General features: G+C 35.5%; 2 protein-coding genes across 2 annotated transcripts; one reads left to right on the top strand and one right to left on the bottom strand.

Moving 5' to 3' along the window:
- Window positions 1–2,693: 2,693 nt before the first annotated feature.
- On the bottom strand, window positions 2,694–9,308 carry LOC306877193 (very-long-chain (3R)-3-hydroxyacyl-CoA dehydratase 2-like). The gene is made up of 7 exons (XM_079428780.1): window positions 9,149–9,308; window positions 6,141–6,258; window positions 5,370–5,388; window positions 4,786–4,874; window positions 3,541–3,662; window positions 3,287–3,465; window positions 2,694–3,107 (listed from the first exon to the last, which is right to left on the bottom strand). The coding sequence occupies exons 1-7, from the start codon at window positions 9,271–9,273 to the stop codon at window positions 3,025–3,027; spliced, it is 735 nt and encodes a 244-aa protein (XP_079284906.1). The 5' UTR covers window positions 9,274–9,308; the 3' UTR covers window positions 2,694–3,024.
- Window positions 9,309–9,563: 255 nt separating this feature from the next.
- LOC306877192 (signal transducing adapter molecule 2-like) lies at window positions 9,564–21,587 on the top strand. The gene is made up of 14 exons (XM_079428779.1): window positions 9,564–9,928; window positions 11,015–11,099; window positions 11,335–11,410; window positions 12,369–12,464; window positions 12,589–12,735; window positions 15,648–15,717; window positions 15,890–16,082; window positions 16,263–16,357; window positions 16,454–16,536; window positions 16,653–16,740; window positions 17,256–17,310; window positions 17,404–17,560; window positions 17,681–17,823; window positions 19,980–21,587. The coding sequence occupies exons 1-14, from the start codon at window positions 9,889–9,891 to the stop codon at window positions 20,179–20,181; spliced, it is 1,530 nt and encodes a 509-aa protein (XP_079284905.1). The 5' UTR covers window positions 9,564–9,888; the 3' UTR covers window positions 20,182–21,587.
- Window positions 21,588–21,796: the final 209 nt, after the last annotated feature.

Consider the following 21,796-nt stretch of genomic DNA (forward strand, 5'->3'; position numbering starts at 1 on the left):
GAGCACGACTCCGTGGTGCGTACGCATTGATGCATTGATCCGAGCAAGCTGTACACCTGTGAATAACAGGTCGAAGCCCACTAAATGATCACAATTGCTGAGAAAACCTGAGCTTTCCAACGCTCCTGCATGGTCAGTTGCGTCACCCCAAGATGACCTCACAAGTGTCCTTTGGTGAAGGAGTCTTCATCCGTGCTGTGCAGATAGGTATCTCCAATGCTCCTGATGCAGCAGCAACATCACCAGCGCTGGCGTCTAGATGACGAGATGAATTGTCACGCTACAGGAGCGTCGGATCCGCCCTGCTCGCGCGGAGGAGCTGCGTATTGACTGAGCCGGACGAGCTGGGCGTCCTTTCCCTGCGGATTCTCAAGACCGACGCACACAGGATTGATTAAGCGTTATCCTCCGTTTCGGTGCTTCTCGTCTTTGTATTGCCATTCAACCAAGTATGATATTTAGGCCCCGCCTGATCTGCGATTCTATTGGATAGAAGGCTGCACAAGTTACCAATCAATTTTTCTATTGGTCAACCTGTGTGTCAGTACACCGTGATTTGGATAAGTGGGCGGGACTATCCGCACAGCTGTACAAGTATGTAAGGCAGAGTGGGGATGCTAATAAAATGGGGGGGGGCTGATATATATATATATATATATATATATATATATATATATATATATATATATATATATATATATATATATATATATATATATAAACTTTTTCCATTTCAGAATGCAGGATTCTGTCAGCTGGCAATAGCTGTGTGAAGAATTCAACTTTTGTGTGTGTGTCTGTTTGAGAAGACAAAAGATCTTGTTGTTTGCAGTCAACAGAGTCATGCTTCCTCGGTTTTGTTTTTTTTCATAGGTCTCATGACTCCCATTCTTTCAACAGATGAGATGCTGAGATACAACCCCTAAGGAAATTTGCTTTAAAGCTATTTTGTCCCACTTTAATTTTGAACACCACAGAATGCTTTTTCATGCTTTAAGAAAACTCAAATATAATCAAAAACTTTAAAAAAGAGTGTAAAAATATCTTAATCTCGTCTGTATGATTTCAAACTGTGGATATGTATTGGACAAGAAAGCTGTTTTATTATATAATTGTTCCCATTTGGCTTTACAAACTTTTCTAAACACCAATTTAAAAATTAGTTTGGCTTAGGGTGAAGTTCAAAATGTGAAAGCAAAAATTGGCTCATAATTGACCCTTTAAACACCAGATATTCTTAATTCTTCTTATTCTAAGTGAAGTAAATTTTTTATTCAAAAAGGTTACTTTAGTGAAATAAGCATGTATTTTGATATTAAATATATTTTAGGGGATTTAGCATAAAAGGGTGCATTGTTTTTAAATGGTTAAATTCAAACCCCAGGAAGCAAACATTGCCCCTTAATAAAAAGGAGCACACGTGTCCAGTTAATATATATCTATCAGACCTAACGCTGGAGTTAAAGATAGATCTCTACTGCCCTCATGTGAAGATCGGATGAATATGCTGTAGTCCCCTTTACCAAGATACTATAAAACGTAATAGGTGTTTAATTGTATACTGACATAAAGTGAAATATACATAAGACATGCTGCTTTTAATTACACTGCAGTTAAATACTAAAATATGAGGAAGATAAAGCACTTCAGCTTATAGAATAAAAACAAATTGTCTTTGCTTCCCATGTTATGGTTTATTGTAAATATATATATCATCATATTACTATTCATACAAAGTTTGCTGGTCCCATGCAGAACTTGAATATCAAAAGCTTGACAATGTTGGCATTTTATTTGAGTTAAATCATGCTTCTACTAACCAAGGTTTAGCCACACCACTTTTACATGCAGTGTTATTCAAAGACGCACTCCATTCATCCCATGCTAATCTTTTCATGAATAGGCTTGATAAGGAGAACAGGCTTTCCACTTTGTTTGCAAATACTCTATCTGTGCAATACTGTGGCTCACACTTCAATACGAGAGATTCATTTGCATTGGGAGTGCTGAAGTTAACTGTTCTCAATTAGGCAGACGGGCAATGAAGCGTTAAGTTAGTCTTGACTCCCAGCTTTCCCTCCACATTATTAGATTTGACTCATTGGAAAAGCATGACTGGAGGCACTCAAATCCAATTGGCCCCCGTTAGCCGAGGCTTGTGCTCTCTTCTGCTCGGCGTGCGAGTCTCTCTCAGCCAAACACTTCCACATCGCCAGCTGTAAAAGCTCCAAAAATGTCATCTGCAATCTCCTTCTACGACAGATATGCACATCTAGTACATTAGTAGTATTGACTATGAGGTCCGACCCAGCCAATTTCTTTGGGTGATACACCTCTTTTTTCTGCAAACGGCCACAAACCAACAATACATATCAGATACTGATTAAAACAACCGATTAACATTGATCCTTTAAGAAACACAGCACAAAACAAAAAGAAAATACTAACAGTAATCATGATGGGAATCAGTAGACAAGCAAGTAGTGTGAAAGTCAAGTACGGTTTGAGTTATGAATCATACTCAAATATAAGGAAAAGGAATGCGTTGAGTGAGAAACAGAGAGATTTAAGTCAATTCGATTCAAATGTAGGAAATACAGTGTACAAAACACACCACACAGGAAAATTATTAGACATTTTTTTTCTGGTTCAAGCCACCAGATGCAACTAACTGTATTTTTGCCCTTTGAGTGATTTTTGCTACAATATTTGGTCAGTAATTCTACATTTAGAGTCAAAAATAAAAAAGGTTTTTATACAGAAGCTGATGTATTATTATGGAAATGTCATTCTGAGGAAAAGCCATTTGTGTAGTTACAGGATCCCTACAATCACCAACTGCAACAGTTCTTGACCAAAATAGTATCGTTAACAATCATTCTGCATATCTGGTCTTCTTTATATAAAAAAAAAAAAAAAAAAAAAAAAAAAAAAAAAAAATCTGTAGTGTGGCTTTTAAAGGTTATCCGCTTATTTCTGTTTTCGGTGCGATCAGTCTGCTGTGTGTGGCAACTACGGAGCGAATTATTCCACTTTGCTGTACTCCTCCACGTGACCCAGAACTTTCTTCCTCTGGCGCATCATGTGGAAGTAGAGCTGAGGGAATACTGAGAAACACAGACAAAGATGGTCATTAACAGGAACAGAGCTGTTCATTCACAAGCCAAGAATGAGCTTCTAGAAATTTCGAAGATACACAAGATCAACCGAGGAATCAGATTATTTACAGATGGAAGATATCAAAACATGATGCATAATCTCTTTGTCCAGGAAGATTAAAACGTACAGGGGATGTAGGAGACCATGACGAGAATGAGGAAGGAGTGGTAGTCGAAGGAGAAGTTGTACTTGTTAGGCAAGGTGATGGAGTAGAGCCCTGTTTTTTGCACGTATGGCAACGCGGCGTAGATGGTCAAAAGTTCCCCTGCCACTCCCATAGGGTACAGCACGATAAAAAACGTGTACCTGTGAATATTTGAAGAACAAAATATGTAATTTTCTACCAAAAAAGGCAAGACGATAAACTCTGAGAAGCTTCACCTTGCCCATTTGATGAGGTAAGGCAGATGGTTGAGCAAGCTGAAGGTGTAGAAAGAGTAACGGATGATCTCCGTGACTGTCCAGGCCACCACAAAGAGGAGAACACTGTCTTCGCTTTGGACCTAAAACAAGAGGAACTGTAAGGCACACAGGGAAGAGACAGAACTGCTCAGCAAGCAGGAAAATGTAGTCGAGAGCCATGCAGTTATGTCTGCTACTGTCCCATCGCAATTCACTGAAGCCACTCGACACACAAAGACAGACTACTGAGAACATCGGAAATGGAAGCACTTCAAAAAGCATTCAAAGGCTCCAACTTCGCTTCTACACACATACAGGCTTGAAAGGAGGTTATTTTAGCAACATTCACAGGCACACATGGACATGTTAAATATTAGTATTACTCCCCAGTTTTGGTTCAAGCAGGATTCTCGTAGGAATAACTTACAGAAATACACACTTCAGCTCAGACGTCTTTCTCTGGGATGGACAATCAGAACTTGATTCTTAGTTTAAAAGAACTTAAAATAAATAACATTGTTTTCTCTACACTTAAATTCTATTATGCAGGATTTTTGATTTGAATGAGCATTGAAATAGATGACAGTAGACCAATGAGACAATCAGAAATGTTGTTCATTATGTAGATTGCTCGAAAGTAATAATTCACTAATTGAAATAAAGCTGAAATAAAATAAAATATAAATATTAGTTTTGAAAAACACTATTTAAAACTAATATTTATATTTTATTTATTTAAAATATTTAACTAAGTGAAATAAAATTATTTTAAGCTGAAGTATTAAAATGAACAAAACCTAAAAAATAAAGCTATTATAAATTGTGAAACAATAAAATACATTAAAATGACAACACAAAATAAATCATTAAATGTTTTAAAATAAAAAATTAACTAATATAAATGACAGCAAATATACAATATTATTTTTTAAAAATTATAATACTCTATAAATAATTCTAAAATAACGCTGAGTTAAAAGCATAGAATTTTGTCATCAATTACTCACCCTCGTGTTGCACCAAACAGTTGTTGGTAGCCATTAACTTCTATAATATTTTTTTTATATACTATGAAAGCCAATGGTTACCAACATTGTTCAAAATTTCTTCTTTTGTGTTCAACAGAAGAAAGAAACTCATTAAGGTTTGGAACAATTTGAGGGTGAGGGAATGACGACAGAACTTTTGTTTTGGAGTAAACTATCCCTTTAAACATAAACTTACTTCTCTAACGCTGTGTGTCACTGCCCAGGTAAGGAATACTCGTGACATCACTTGGAACCCAGTCAGGACCACAGAGGAGGGAACAATTCCTTCACAAAATTTAAAATATTGAGTAAAGAGATTAATCATTTGCATTTTGCAATGTGGGTTTAATCAGAGTAAACTATGAATACGATAGAGCAAGTATAAGAATAATCTTAATCCATTACACTAAGCATTATGAGAGAGACATAAGACAGAATTAAAATCATTAGAAATAAAATACTTTAGGAGAGCAAGGATGGTTATGATGTAACAGAGAGTGCTGCAGGACTGGTTGTTTGCACTGGGAAAGGTCACATTAAGCTTTAAGTTGCAGATAATGAGGTGTGGACTGTGAACTCTATGCTCCACGGGTGCAGTGAGACTCTTTATCACATTATCACTGTCAGACTGGCAGTGAAAGCAGCACCCTGACTGACAATGGCACTGCTGGGTTAAAAAAAGCTTTCCTTGTATAGCCAATCTGGTCTATATACTTCACCTAGTGCATATTTATAGTAGAAATTAATAAGAGACTGTTATTAGCAGCAGAGTGCACTTACCCACGGCACAATGCAATATCTGTGAAGAGAGCAAAGAACAAATATTATAAAGGTGCACTGAGCCTCAAGCAATTATCATTTTAGCATAAAAATAGTCAAATTAAACTCTGTAGGGTGAGAAAATAACATACATTTCCACAATGTGAAATCAGGTAAAGAAAGTGTCCCAAAAAAAGGATTATATATATATATATATATATACATATATATATACATATACATATATACATATATATATATATATATATATATATATATATATATATATACATACACGCACATAAGAAAAAATAATAAAAATAAATTACCCCCAAACTTTTGAACAGTAGTATGCATTCAAACATATATGTATATTTATGCATTTAGCAGAGGACTTATCTAAAGTGACTTCACAATATTATTATAATTATTTATATTTTAATTTTTATTTATACAGCTGAGCTGTATATAGATTAAATAATGCACAAATCTGTACATAAATCTTCTGTTCCAGATTCATACCACATTATTATTATTATTATTATAGTTTGTTTGTTTTTTCTTTAGTCTTATTTAAATGTTCTGTCTGTTCTCATCTGCATGCATGTACCAAGAGCTCCATAAAAAGCCACAAAATTCCTTGTGTTTGCACACACTAGGTGAATAAAGATGATTCTGATTCTTTATATTAATTGTGGACTGTGTACTTACTACATTTTTTTGCAAAAACATGTAGAGCTTACTTCAGAATTATGAATGAATTTAAATGAATATAGCTCCCACATCACTCACCTCAAGAAGGGCAAAAGTCTGAAAGAACTTTAGGGGCTTTTCTATCGAGTAATAAAGACCATGGTAACTTCCCCTGGCTAGGTATGCTCGAACCAGACCAACAGCAATGACCAGCCATCTAGATAAAAAAAGATTCATAGAGTAAATCCACTTGAGTAGTGCCACTCGTCCTTGCTTTGAGAGAGGAGGGCATTTCCGCAATGCATACAAGCATGGAACTGCATGCAAATCTCTTACAGCACAGCAGTTAACAGCAAATAGTGGCATATAACAGTTTCATTCAAATACATCCAGGACATTTATTGTACTGATGCAAAATATACACAAGAATACACACTCCAACTTCTCAAAAGATGTGTTTTTCTATTTTAACTTCCTTTATCTGTCACAGCCATATATGTGCAAGTCTTGGTATAACAAGAAGAGCATCAAAACCATGTTGCTAGCAGAAGCACAATCATCTTTATCTACATATCACCAAAAACATAAACAGCTCAAGTATTTTAAAATCAGTTAAGTAGGGCAAACAGGACTGGATTGTGATTTCAAATTCAAAATAATGCACATAGTACATTACTGGACAACGTTTATTGTCTCTGTCTCGAACTAAAAAGCATGGACTGAACTGCATCATCAAGCTATTCCTGATTGCATTCTGGTCAACAGACCTTGTGAAAATGTAGCAAACCCGGTTTGGTTACTGCTGCTGCAACCGCATTGGGAAGTTCAATTCATTTCAATGAATCTGTTGGTTTGAAATGTTTGAAACCAGTCAAAACAGATTCTTCACTTACATTCAAGTGATTTAAAAACTATTTGGTTCAAAAGAATGACTCGTCATTCCAAGCCCTGGAAAGTAATGCTATAAAATCTTAAAAGTCATGTAAACTTCTGTAGTGATTTTTTTTGTAGTCATGCTCGGCTCAGAAACATTAGAATAGATTAAATTTGCTTTGTTTGAGTGCAATAACTGAAAATAAGGACTGATACAATAACAGGTCAAAACATCGATTGTTCATTAGTTCGGACACTAAATACTTAGATTTGAATCATTAGCCTATAAAAGCAATTTTTAGAAGTACTCGCAGATTTTATTTTTATGGTTGAAATTGGCAGCAAAATAGATTTTAGTAAGTAAATCTTTATTTATATAGCACCTTTTAAAAACAAAGTGTTTTTAGAAGAGAAATACATGTGTGCATTCACAGAGAGCAAAAAAAATCTAATATTTTACTTGAACACAAGTAATTAATGACAAGCTAAGATAAGTAATTGAAATTAGCTACAGGTACATCTCAAAAAATTAGAATATTGTGAAAAAGGTCAATATTTTTTGTCACTCATTTCTGAAAGTGAAACCCATATATTATATAGATTCATTACACATTCTCAATGGGGTTCAGGTCAGGCGAGTTTGCTGGCCAATCAAGCACAGTAACACCATGGTCATTGAACCAGCTTTTGGTACCTTTGGCAGTGTGGCCAGGTGCCAAGTCCTGCTGGAAAATGCAATCAGCATCTCCATAAAGCTTGTCAGCAGAAGGAAGCATGAAGTGCTCTAACATTTGACATCTAACATGGCTGCGCTGACTGTGGACTTCAGAAAACACAGTGGACCAACACCAGCAGATGACATGGCAGCCCAAATCATCATTGACTGTGGAAACTTCACACTGGACTACAAGCAACATGGATTCTGTGCCTCTCCATTCTTCCTCCAGACTCTGGGACCTTGATTTCCAAATGAAATGCAAAATTGACTTTCATCTGAAAAGAGGACTTTGGACCACTGAGCGTTGTTTCTGGTTCAGAAGTGTCTTGGTAGTCCTTTTCCTGAAGCCGTCTGAGCGTGGTGACTCTTGATGCACCAGCTTCAGTCCACTCCTTGTGAAGCTCTCCCAAGTGATTGAATCAGCTTTGCTTGACAGTATTCTCAAGCTTGCGGTCATCCCTGTTGCTTGTGCACCTTTTCCTACCCAAATTCTTCCTTCCAGTCAACTTTACATTTAATATGCTTTGATACAGCACTCTGTAAACAGCTTCTCCTTTCAGTAATGACCCTCTGTGACTTACCCTCTTTGTGGAGGGCGTCAATGTTCGTCTTCTGGACCATTGCCAAGTCAGCAATCTTCTCCATTATTGTGGTTTCAAAGAACAAGAGATACTCTAATTTATACTGTAGGGATGGTCATTAATTGAAACTCAAATATAAATATTCTAATATTTTGAGATACTGATTTATGACTTTCATGAGCTGTAAGCTCTAGTCATCAAAATGAAACCAGAAAACTTTTGAAATGTTTTACTTTACATGTAATGAATCTAAAAATATATGAAAGTTTCACTTTTTGAAATAAGTTACAAGAAAAAAAAAATACTTTTTCACAATATTCTAATTTTTTTAGACGTACCTTTATATTGTACTCAGATATAGCTATTTATCACTATATAAATTAATCTATATGTATTTTTTCCAAATGTTGTGTTTATCGTTCCATCCCACCTCAAAACCCAGAGTCCTTAAGAAACTATTAGGTTCTACTGAATCGATTCGTTTCCTAAACGGACATATTTGTGCAACAGTTTCGGGATTAACGTTACAATGGGTAAAGTGCACTTCTATTCACTGTTTAACCACATGATCAGCTACTGACTATTGAATCGTATTTAAACTAGCAAATGCCATGTAACTGCACAAACAGTCCTGCCACTGTAAAATAAGAACAATGCATTCACGCATGCAACCAATGACCGCCGTCAACCAGCAGCCATGAAGAGTCTATGGCGTGTTAAATAGTATTTACGTAGCAATGCATTACCACAATATTCAAAATAATGTCCATTTATTGTCATTTCCAAACAAACTGTGCATCATGCAATTTAAACTTAAAGGGGAGGTAACACGAATCTGTCAAGCACTAGAGCTCGCTGTCTGAAATCTAACCATTCATTCTTACTGTCACGCGCTTGAACAGAGAGCACGGAAGCGAATTTGATTTCCATCATACCCCGCTGTCATAACCACGTTGTAAATGACCAGATATGCGGTGGCCAGCGTTCCGGGTCCCTTTTTCTTCTTGTTGCTGGAATCACTGTGCGCTGTTTTGCTGGTCCCCATAGCAGGTGCCGACATGACTGAACTATCATTAGAAAGACTGGATCATCCAAACAGTCCCGGTGAGTGAATAAAGGCGTGTGGCCTTGCTGATATGTATTAAGGTGGAGCGCCCCCTGGCGAGGACAGGGTGTAAATGATGTTTTGTGTGTTGCTGTGTTACAGTTTCGATTCGCAGACATATTTAACAATAACGAAAATACATATTAATAATAATAATAATAATACATATAATATGATTAAATTGTAATATTTGAGTTACAGGAATTTCAGAAACATCTATTCCAGTCGCTAGATGGCAGTGCGGCTCAGAACAGAACACATTGGTTTTTAAAAGGACTCTGCATTACACGCCTGTCGGAAATATAGATTTATAAAAACAAATAATTAAATAATTTGTTTAGTTATTTTTGTAGTATTAATAGAAATACTAAATATAACTTACAATCTAGAATTATTTGAATGTTGTGACACGTATGCGGTTTCTGACCGGCATTGTGTTTGCGTACTAAGTTTACGGAAGAGCAACTGGTGGAAGTGGACGCATTTTAATGGATGAGAGAACGATACATCGTCGATATACGTAGATAATACGCTTGAATTCACCTTTAATAGATAGGAAAAGGTCGCAAAATGCCTTTATTTGGTCAAAACCCGTTCGATCAGGATGTGGGTGAGTTTGACAGTGTTGTTTTTGTCGAAGTCAGTTAACAGGGCCGATCATATGATATGCATAGATCTTTGCTTTTTGTTTTGTTTATTTCCTCTATTTAGCTGATCCCTTGTATGTCTTAAACTAAAGCTGTCTAACGTAATTAGCAGAACTGACACTTTCCTTACAAAATTGTTGTAAATTTCTGTAACTTTTCAGATGAACACTGACCATTTTCAATATTTAGTTTAAATACTCTGTCAAAAAGTTATTTTGAGATGTTTGGGATTAATTACAAAGTTTATCATGCTGAAAAATGTAAAATGCTGAAATGTAAAGAACGTTTTTGAAGATATTTCATATATAAATATAAATATATATATATAAATAAATATATTTCATATATATTTGCATAGGAAAAAGTACATCTAACAGGATGTAGTATCGTACCTTCCTAATATAATATTATATGTGCTTTTAAAAAAAAATCCTCAATCAAAAAATAAATATATGTTTTTAACCCATTTCCAGTAAGCATGAAAAAGTAATAGGAGATCATTGTTTCATGTTCAATGTTTTTCTTTCCATAGTTTTGTCCTCTGAGAGATTAATGTGTATGAACTGTATGTTCCTCTGTGGAGGGGTTTGAAGCACTTGATTGTTGTTCATTTTATTTCAAGCTGTACTTTGCTGGATGTCGCAATGCAAATTTCCCTGTCATCATTAAGTTAGTCATTCAAATCCTCCCAGTTGTTTTATTCTTGAAGGAGGGGTAAAATAATCTACACTATTGTATTATCATAGAAATTGTTGTTGTGCCTGTTGTGACAAGCTGGATATGCAAAATAACAGGCAAAACAGGCTACTTTGTCTGTTTAACGGGATGAAATTATGCCTCTTGCTTAATAAATATGTATTAAAAACTTGTTCTTCAATAGCTAGTATGTAAATTGATAATATTCGCACTAGTTTTGTTGGTAAATGAAGGCTTTGAGCATGCTGGTGTAAACTTTGACTTAATTTAAAATGTTATGATATCGCTCTGTAATAAGAGAAAATATCTTTGAGAGTTTAATTTGAATTTATTTGTTTGAATTGCATATTCAGAGAAAGCAACTAGTGAAACTAACACATCAGAGGACTGGGGCCTCATTATGGACATCTGTGACCGGGTCGGGACCACTCCTAATGGGTAAGCTGAAATAGCAGCATACAAACAAGATTTAAATAACTATATGTTTTTAATGCTTATTTTGGTAACAATAACATTAATGTTGCTTGTATGCATTATTTTTCTTCTTATATAGATACCTTTTTGTTCAATATGTATTTTATTTTATTAATTTCATGTAAAAAAGGTGTGTCTCTCCTTAATATAAATATTTTCATGCCCCTCTTTGTCGTTTTCTCTTTTTTTTCTGTCGTAGTGCAAAGGATTGTCTCAGGTCAGTCATGAAGCGTGTGAACCACAAGGTCCCTCATGTAGGCATGCAAGCATTAACGGTGAGCTCTTCATCTTCAGGTCCTATTGTAGTCAAACAGAGTTCCACCCACAGTTTAGTAAACCGATATGAGTTGTCACAGCGTTTCTGTTCTTGACAACAGTTAACCTATGTATGGCTTGCATATATTCACTGCACACTAAACTAGTATAGAAGAAACTAAAAGCTTTAAAAACTCCAGAGCGCTGTACCATCTGGAAGTGACAGCTCCCACTCTGACTCACCAGCATCTCAGCCTGCAAAGATGTCTCCGTCTATTTTTAGATATCTTCTAATTCTTTCTCATCTGGCTGTATCTTTACAAAAATGTATTACTTAGGCATTACAAAGGAATAAAGTGGGTTGATGTGCTCTTTATTTTTTGAGTTGCTGAATATGTTGTGATGATAATATTTGTCATTTTTATAATCATGATGATAATGTTAGTAAAAATCAAATCTATTAGTAAAACGTTAAAAGTATTACCAGTTATAGAAATGTTATAAGTGTGCAATAACAACTATAACATTATTATTATTAATATTGTTATTATAAATCTTTATTTTGTGTTTACATTTCATTAACACATATTTAAAGAATAAACAGTTATATAGGTGTCAGAATTATTAGTATTAGTATTATTAATCTTTAATATGATATCACATTTAATTTATGCACATTTGAAGCATAAACATTTATAGAAATGCAACAGGTGTGCAATCACTGCTTGTATAGCAAATTGCTTTTATAATCACAGAAATCCTAGCTGTATCAGGAAATTTTTAAAGGACATTTTTCAGGCATGGAAATATCTTTAGTGAATATACATTTGAATTGAAATTTTCACAAATTGGCAAATCAGTCTGAATCAAGTATTTTTTTTAAATACATGGTATACTCAAATAACAAGAAATTCATTGATTAAAATGTTTTTATGCAAATAACGGTTGCTCAAATATTGCTGTATTTTCTCTGTTTAGTTGTTGGGTGCCTGCGTTTCAAACAGTGGAAAAATCTTTCACCTAGAAATCTGCTCGCGGGAGTTTGCCACTGAAGTTTGTGGTGTGTTGAGCAAGGTAAGGAGCTTTAGCTCACCGCAAAAATTAAAGTGTAATTACATACAAAAAGACAAATCCTTGTTTCAAAGTATAATGAACTTGCTTGTCTGCTGATAATGAATCCTCATTCTCTTCTCCTCAGGTTCACCCAAAGGTTGCTGAGAAACTCAAGGCCCTGATGGTGGAGTGGGCCGAAGGTTTCCAGAAAGACCCACAACTGAGTCTCATCAGTGCCACCATCAAGTCCCTCAAAGAAGACGGAGTGTCCTTTCCCACCGCAAACACCCAGGTATTCCTACTATCAGCTAACAACTTGATCCTGTAGGATCTCATTGTGTGATTTCAACTGTCCATTAACACAAATGCTGATGAACAGGCAGCAGCTGCTGCTTTTTGGCCTAGATGTATGACCCTGGAATTTGGTTCATTAATCATAGTTCATTAGTTATTCTGTTTGTATTTCCTGTACTGGTAAGTCACAGAAATCTGTGACCGATGTATCTGTGTCACCTTGTTATCATGGCTTGTCTGCTGTGTAGGTCATTGCAAAGTTCTTTCAAAGTTTCTGGGACTGATATTGTCAAATGTTTGCATTTTAATATGGAGGAAAATATTGTATGTTGTAGTTAGTTTCATTTCTGAAATAATATATAATAACCGTATATCATACACTACCATTCAAGTTTGGGGTGAGTAAGATTTATTTATTTATTTATTTTTTGGAAATACGTTAATACTTTAATTCAGCAAGGACATTAATTTAATTAAAAGTGACATTTGTAAAATCACAAAAGATTTCTATTTGAAATAAATGCTGTTCTTTTGGATATTCATCAAAGAATTCTGAAAAACAAAAAGATTCACATATCAATGAGTACATATCAAGAAATCAGCATATTAGAATGATTTCTGTAGGATCATGTGAGACTGAAAAGTAATGGCTCCAGCTAATCAGCTTTGCCATCTCTGAAAAAAAAATCAATTTTCAAATTTAGTCAAATAGAAACAGTTCTTTTAAACTGTAGTAATATTTAACAGTATACTGTTAATAATATAAAACTCTCTCAATCGATGGAACACTTGAACTTTTGAGTGATAGTGTGTAAGCAATCACAAGCTTTTTATTTTAATTTTATTATGGGGTGATATTTCTTTGTTTTTACTGTTTTGTTTGGTCAATCTTTGCAAAAGGTTGTTTTTAAAGATGCATTAAAGATGCCCATAGTTAATAACCAATAGTTAGCATCTTCTGTTTGAGCGATGGATCATAAATTAATCATGTGACTAAACATGACCACTGTTTCTCACATGACATGTTTGCTAACGCTTTAGCTATTTAGGTTGGAGGCGTATAAATCAGCCGAGTGAGTCTGGAATGCTGAAGCATGAGTGTAAACTTGAGACAAGAGAATCAAGCAAACAGAATGGAATTTCCTGTCACATTTGCCACACTTCCCTCATGGCCCATGAGTTGTCAATTCTTCTTAGTTATCCTTTTCCTTCATTTATTGTTAGATCATTTTGTTCGACAAGGACAAGTGCATGTACACATTTCCATAGCTGTTAATGAGTATCAACTACATAAACTAGGTCACTCACAAGACTTTACTGTGTCACTCAAAGGTTGTCACATATGTTATCTCAAAAACCTACTTATGTAAATGGTGTGGTTAGTATCAGTTTTTTTCCTTAAGTATTTGCTCTAGTACACCTATAGATGGCATTATAGTTCTGTGTTCATATAACAGATGTTGTGCAAAAATTATTCCTGTAATCAAAGCTAAATTTACAGCATCAATATGCTGATTTTCTTTTCAAGAAACATTTCTTATTATTATCAATATTTAAAACAGTTGAGTACATTTATAAAAAGGATTCTTTGATGAATAGAAAGATCCAAAGATCAGCATTTATCTGACATAAAAAGGTTTTGTAACATATACACTATACCATTCAAAAGCTTGAAGTCAGTATAATTTTAATTTTTTTAATTTTATTTTTTTTTTTGGGGGGGGGGGGGGGGGGGGTTAAAGAAAGGAATTCTTTTATTTAGCAAGGATGCTTTAAATTGATCAAAAGGGATGGTAAAAACATTTGTAATGTTAGATTTCTATTTCAGATAAATGCTGATCTTCTGAACTTTCTATTCATCAAAGAAACCTACTATAGCTCAGATTGCTCAAGAAGTTAATACTGGTTCTGAAGAAAAGGTGTCAGAATATACAGTGCATCGCAGTTTGTTGTGTATGGGGCTGCATAGCAGCAGACCAGTCAGGGTGCCCATGCTGACCCCTGTCCACCGCCGAGAGCACCAACGGTGGGCACGTGAGCATCAGAAATGGACCACGGAGCAATGGAAGAAGGTGGCCAGGTCTGATGAATCACGTTTTCTTTTACATCACTTGGATGGCCGGGTGCGTGCGTCGCTTTCCTGGGGAACACATAGCACCAGGATGCACTATGGGAAGAAGGCAAGCCAGCGGAGGCAGTGTGATGCTTTGGGCAATGTTCTGCTGGGAAACCTTGGGTCCTGCCATGTCCATGTGGATGTTACTTTGACATGTACCACCTACCTAAGCATTGTTGCAGACCATGTACACCCTTTCATGGAAATAGTATTTCTTGGTTGCTGTGGCCTCTTTCAGCAGGATAATGCACACTGCCACAAAGCAAAAATGGTTCAGGAATGGCTTGAGGAGCACAACTTGGACTTGACCTCCAAGTTCCCCAAATCTCAATCCAATCGAGCATCTGTGGGATGTGCTGAACAAACAAGTTCGATCCAACCTCGCAACTTATAGGACTTAAAGGATCTGCTGCTTACATTTTGGTGCCAGATACCACAGCATACCTTCAGGAGTCCGTCCCTCAACGGGTCAGGGATGTTTTGGCTACAAAAGTGGGACCAAAACAATAAAAAATTCAGCTTTGCCATCACAGGAATAAACTAAGTTTTAAAATATATTCAAATAGAAACTGTTTTTTTTAATTGTAAAAATATTTCACAATACTGTTGTTTTTACTGTATTTTTGTTCAAACAAATGCAGCGTCGGTGAGCATAAGACTTCTTTCAGAAACATTTAAAAAAAAACTACACCTATTCCAAACTTGTGAACGATAGTGTGTATGTACATATAATAGATAAGAATATATATAATATCGTTTTTGCAAATCAGTTATAATGTGATCTCTACTTGCAGAGCTCCAGCACAAAGCCCAACAGCACTCCTGCCACCAGCAGAGCACCTGATGATGATGACCTGGCCAAAGGTGAGGAAGGCTCTTAATGCTAACATACTTTCATATCATTTTTATTGTTATGGTTTATTTAGTCTTGTCTGACTAATGATTTTGGGCCCCTGCCGAAGCATACCGTAACTGTGGAGTCAAACTATAGTCCTCTGTACCAAGAAAATGAGTGTATGTATTTTCCTCGATGCAGCCATTGAGCTGTCCCTACAGGAACAGAAACAGCAAGTTGAGACACGACCCCTTACCATGATAGCTGATCCGCCCTACAACACCAACGGAGGGAAAGAGTCCTGTAAAGTGCGTGCCCTCTATGATTTTGAAGCGGCTGAAGACAATGAGCTCACTTTTAAGGCTGGAGAGCTTGTGATCATCCTTGATGACAGGTAAACTGATCGTTCAAGGATGTTATTTTAATCAATTTTGAATAATATTGTGTTTTATAAGTTTTGTGTGTCTCGAAAAAAGAGAGAGAGGGTAATAATTTCATTTAATTTGTTAATGCTGTCTTTAAATTTCCCATAACTTATTGTCCGTTGAAAAGTAATGTCACTGTTATCCAACAGTGATCCAAACTGGTGGAAAGGAGAGAATCATCGAGGAGTAGGCCTCTTCCCATCAAACTTTGTCACCACCAACTTGAATGCCGAACCAGACCCTGGTAATACACTTTATAACATCTATTTTAGTACAGGAATAATGCATTTTTTTCTATTTAAATTACACATGTGTATCTCCTGAATTATCTTTCCTGTAGTCATGTATGTAGAGAAGACAGTAGCGCCAGAGGAGCCCATCGTTGAAGTCGAAGCTGAGCCTGAACCTGTGTATATAGATGAGGTGAGTACCGGATGATCTTCGTCTCCACTTATCTGGAGAAGTGTAATTGATATGATCAAAAGGCTCTTGGTAAGGTTCTCCTGTCTTGTGATAATCATTGACTCTGTTAACTACAGGAGAAAATGGACAAAACTCTCTACCTGCTCCAGAACACAGACCCTGCAGATGCCTCACCTGACGGCCCAGAGCTGATCACATTAGAAGGTACCAGGAAGACCCTTCTTGAGCTCTTGTTTAACATCGATTACATTTATGTGTAGGGTTTACAAACAAAATATGACATTATAAGGAATTTTAGTTCATGTCATTACATGGCTCTCCAGAATATTTTGTTCTTATGGACCGTTTACACGTTTCCAGGTTTCTCAGAAACAGAATTTGTAATTGTTGGATAAACTTCTATAGTAGTGAAATATATTTTTGCACTCCCATTTGCTTCAAAAGCAAAAGAAAAAACCCACAATACTAGCTTTTATGAACTAGCTTTTACTTCCTACGTGTTGTAAATGTAAATTTGTTTTTTTTGTTTTTTTTTATGAAAATATTTTTTAAAAGATTAGCGATGTTAATAATGCATCATTACGGTATTTTATCACAGTTACACAATTCTACTGTCAAAATGTTACATTGCACACAAGATCATTGAACATGACAGTTCCACTGAGTAAATGATATTCGACCCAATTCCAGAGTGTTAATCTTTTGTTCTGTTCTTCTAGATGCTTGTGAAAAGATGAACCCAATGATTGATGAGAAACTACAGGAAATCGACAGGTTTGTTGAAATCAAAACTTTACCCAGAAAAGGCTGGCTGTTTTTTCAGTCTCTTGCATATGAGGAAAACTGCTCTCTCTCTCATCCCTGCAGGAAGCACTCAGAGTGGTCCGAGCTGAATGTGAAAGTGCTGGAGGCTCTGGAACTCTATAACCAGCTAATGAATGAGGCTCCTCTTTACAATGCATACTCCAAAATGCAGAATCTCCAAGGCACTTACCCAGGAGCCCCTACTCCTCTCACTATGCAGGTTTGCTTTGCCATTTAAATAGAGAATTAGTGCCAATTCAGTATATTATATTTTGTGGCACAAACAATTTTGTTTTGCATTATTCTGACTTCTTAATTTATTATTTCTTGTCTCTTTCAGGGTTATCAGCCATCTGGAGCCTACATGTCCTCTGGTGTTCCACAGGGATACAGTCTTACAGACCAAGCTGGCCCTCTCTGCTCCCTTCCTCCTTCAGTCAATTCAGTGCCCACCAGCCAGCCAGCACAACCTCCTTACATCAGGTAATCTAAGTCTACCTCTAATTTTGAAGCAACTTTGGCCTTGTCTTTTATTCCTATACATATGGAATTTGTTTCCGCCTTCTATTCAAAAACTCAAATCATGTCCACGCCAACAGTGAATGAAGAAAAGTGTATTAGTGGTCCACTGACTTATCACAAGGGCAGATGTGTTGATCTATATATATTTTTAATTATCGGCATTGATGGATATATTTTTCTGTTTGGCTGCTAAGTGTCAGTAGTGGGACTTTAATTTTGACAAGGATGAGAAAACCAGCACCTGAGCTCCCATTCTGCATTCTGTCTTTGTTTAAAGTAATAGTTCACCCAAATACAAATGTTTGCTGACAGCTGACTCACCCTCAGGCCATCCAAGATGTAGATGTGTTTGATTCTTCATCACAACAGATTTGAATGGCATTATTTTACTTGTTTACAAATGGATTCTCTGCAGTGAATGGGTGCCGTCAGAGTGACAGTTCAAATGGCTGTTAAAAACACTACAATAATTCACATAAGTAATCCACATGATTCCAGTCCATCAATTAAGATCTTATGTTTGTAATAAACAAATCGGTCATTAAGGTGTTTTAACTATAAACCATCACTTTTGGTCAAACTTTTGTCTATAATCAGAAAAAATGCTTCATCCAATGACAAAGTCTATCCACTGTTGTCTTTTCACATCAAAATCCACATTCACTTTTAATGTTTTTTAAGGGAGTCTCTTCTGCTCATCAAGGCTGTATTTATTTGATCAAAAATACAGAAAAAACGGCAATATTGTGAAATCTTTTTGCAATATCTAATATCAGTTTCCTATTTTAATATACTTAAAAATAGAATTTATTTCTGTGATGCAGCTGAATTTTCAACATCATTACTCCAGTCTTCAGTGTCACATGAGCCTTCTGAAATCATTCTAATATACTGATTTATTATGAGTGTTGAAACTGTTGTGCTGCTTCATATTGTTTTTTGGAACATGTGATACTTTTTTCTTTGATGAATACAAAGTTGAAAAGAGCAGCATTTGTTCAAAATAGAAACCTTTTCTAACAATATAAGTCTTTACTATGACTTTTTATTCATTTAACACGTCCCTCCTGAATAAAAGTATTAATTTCTTAAAAATTAATTAAAATTAAAATAATTAATTAAAAGAATGTACTGACCCCCAAACTTTTGAATAGTATTGTATATTGTATCACAAAATTTATTTTTTTAAATATATTTAACTTTTTATTAATCAGAGAATCCTAAAAAAAATATCACAGGTCCCAAAAAAAATATGAAGCAGCACAACGGTTTTCAACATTGATTATAAATCAGCATATTAGAATTATTTCTGAAGGATCGTGTGACACTGAAGCTTTGATCACAGAAATAAATAAAATTTTAAAGTATATTAAAATCGAAAACTATTATTAAATTGCAATAATATTTCACAAAATAACAGGTTTTTTTTCTGTATTTTTGATCAAATACATACAGCCTTGATGAGCAGAAGAAACTTCTTTAAAAAACATTAAAAATCGTACTGATCCCAAACTGTTTTCGACTCTTAGCGTTTGTAAACGGTGCTTGTTTTCTCTCCTGTTTCAGACAAGATGACGTTTTCTCTGGAGAAAGCAATATTATGGATAGAGGACTAATTGTTTGACGTTAAAAATGTATTGATGGATTTGTTTCTTACAAACACAAAGCGTTTTGCTTCACAAGATATCAATTGATGTAATGGAATTGTGTGGAAATAGGCGTCATGTTTGCTTGTTCTAACCTAGAAATCAGGAATAGGCATAAAATAATGTTTTCAGATGAGAATTGCACAAATATTTTTAACCTGGCTCAAAGGAAGAAAGGAATCATGTCTTGGTGGTAGTTTTTCTGGTGATTAAGATATAATACAAGACTTCTTCACCTTACAAATGGTTGTAAAAGCAAAAATGAGACAAAATGCACATCATATTTTCTCAGAAAGTGCAACGAGCTAGAGCAAAACAGACACTATTTTTGGAATCGGCACATGATGCCGGGCAGTGTACTTGTCAACATAGCCTTTTTTTTTTTAGATAGCTTTGTTTAAACCGTATCATTCTGATAGTGGTGTTGGGAAAAGTAGCCTTAAACAACTGCAAATTGCTTTTTTCCTGCAGCGGCCCCATGAATGCAGCATATGTAAACCAAGCTCCTGGAGCCCCTGCCCCTTACCCACCACAGATGAGCATGGCTATGGACATGTCTGCCTATCAGAACACTAATCCTGGTCTGCCTCCATCCTCCTATCCGATGTCAGCTCCAGCCCATCCTGCACCTCAACAGCAACAAGCAGCCTTCTACCAGCAACCCCTCCTGTAAGGCTAAATCCACAGCCATTAATATTCAATGCCAATTCCAAGTGGTGAAATGAGGTTGAGAGTATTTTTCTCTCACGTCTCTATTGATGTCAGGGGGTATGCAAAGATTCGCTGACATTTATCTTCACAGGACAAAGATTTAATCCACTTAAAAGGAAGCAAGCACCTCATTTTCGCTCCAACTTACTAACGCATGAAGCAGTTTAGGGCAGGTGTTCAGAGTTGATGGAATGAGTCACACTAACCATAAACATAACACATAAAAATCGTGTGATAATCACCAGCATATTCTTCTTTTTGCTGATTGAGAATTTCAGAAAAAATGGTAAAATGCACATACATGCATACTTTTCCTCATTTGAAGAGACAATTCTTATGATTAATTGTTGCCATTTTCATTTATTTCTGGATTAACTGATCCTAGACTTTAATTTCTTGCCTTTCACAGCAAATATGTTTTTTTTTATGCATTGTAAGAGAGGATGATTGTATGAAGAAGATTATACATGGATCACCAAATCTGGAATGAATTTATGTGCCAATACTCAGAGCACTTCTATAAACTCCTACAATCAAAATGGCATTTTTAGGTTCATTCTGCTGTTAGTGATTCCAAAATTATGGGACTGATTTAGAAGGGGCACAGTTTACTATAGGCTACATGTAATATTCATAAATTCCTTTGCAAACTGCGCTTTAGAACTGACAGTGGTCACAAATGCAATCCCTTTATGGTCAATCCATATGTTTCACTGTATAATGATATTTATAATATGCAAGTACTGCTTGTGTTTGCATTGTGGGTGTTTGCTGTTGTTTGACTTAATTTAATGTAAAATTGCATACAGTGTAATTTTCATCTGGACTATGACTCCTCAGCTGGAAATGATGAATTAATTGTTGTTTTTTGCTTCTTATGTATGAAGAAATGTGCTTTTCTGATATACCCACCCATTTCTTCTTAACTGAAATGGGGAAATGTAAAATTCCTTTAACATATAGACAGCTTTCATTCTCGTTAAAATGGGATTAATGTAGTAAAATATAGATGAAAATTGTCTTAATTAGTTTTTTTCAAAAATTGTAAAAAATACTGTACATTAGATGTTAAATATCTGGCTTTGTCTGTATTGCACCTTAACTTTATAAACATTTATTTACCACCAGATGCCTTGTTCTTTCACGAGACGGAATAAACATAGAAACCAATTCAAAAGACTTTTTTTCAAAAGCTGCTATATATTTGTAAACCTGTACGTTTTAAGAGATTTAGAGGGAAATCTGTGTTGTACTACTGGACTCAATGTTTTATAACATCAAGATTTCTTTGTATCCTGCCTGCTCATTTTTCAAATTCCTTTTGTAACACAGTGAACTCTTAATAAAAACTACCTGTTTCAAAATGTGCTTTTCTGTTGTGAATACTTTATCAGCGTCCTCACAAACTGATCTATTCTCCCTTGATTTGGAGATGTTGAATGTTAATTACTCAGTTTCATTTTACATAATTTGTGCATCATATCTGGTTATGTTTAGTTAAAATCTTGCACAGCTGATATGCTACTAATTATCAACATCATGGGTGAATCCACATTGAGTCTGTAGGAAAAGCAGCT

This window comes from Barbus barbus (assembly GCF_936440315.1).
Source record: "Barbus barbus genome assembly, chromosome: 11".
In the NCBI taxonomy this organism is placed as follows: domain Eukaryota; kingdom Metazoa; phylum Chordata; class Actinopteri; order Cypriniformes; family Cyprinidae; genus Barbus; species Barbus barbus.

Coding starts and splice junctions, on each gene's coding strand:
- LOC306877192 (XM_079428779.1), top strand. CDS start 9,889: ATGCCTTTATTTGGTCAAAACCCGTTCGATCAGGATGTGG. Junction 11,100..11,334: donor GTCGGGACCACTCCTAATGG/GTAAGCTGAAAT, acceptor TTTCTGTCGTAG/TGCAAAGGATTGTCTCAGGT. Junction 17,311..17,403: donor AAACTACAGGAAATCGACAG/GTTTGTTGAAAT, acceptor TCATCCCTGCAG/GAAGCACTCAGAGTGGTCCG.
- LOC306877193 (XM_079428780.1), bottom strand. CDS start 9,273: ATGTCGGCACCTGCTATGGGGACCAGCAAAACAGCGCACAGTGATTCC. Junction 3,663..4,785: donor TGACACACAGCGTTAGAGAA/GTAAGTTTATGT, acceptor CTCTTGTTTTAG/GTCCAAAGCGAAGACAGTGT. Junction 3,466..3,540: donor TACCTCATCAAATGGGCAAG/GTGAAGCTTCTC, acceptor AAATATTCACAG/GTACACGTTTTTTATCGTGC.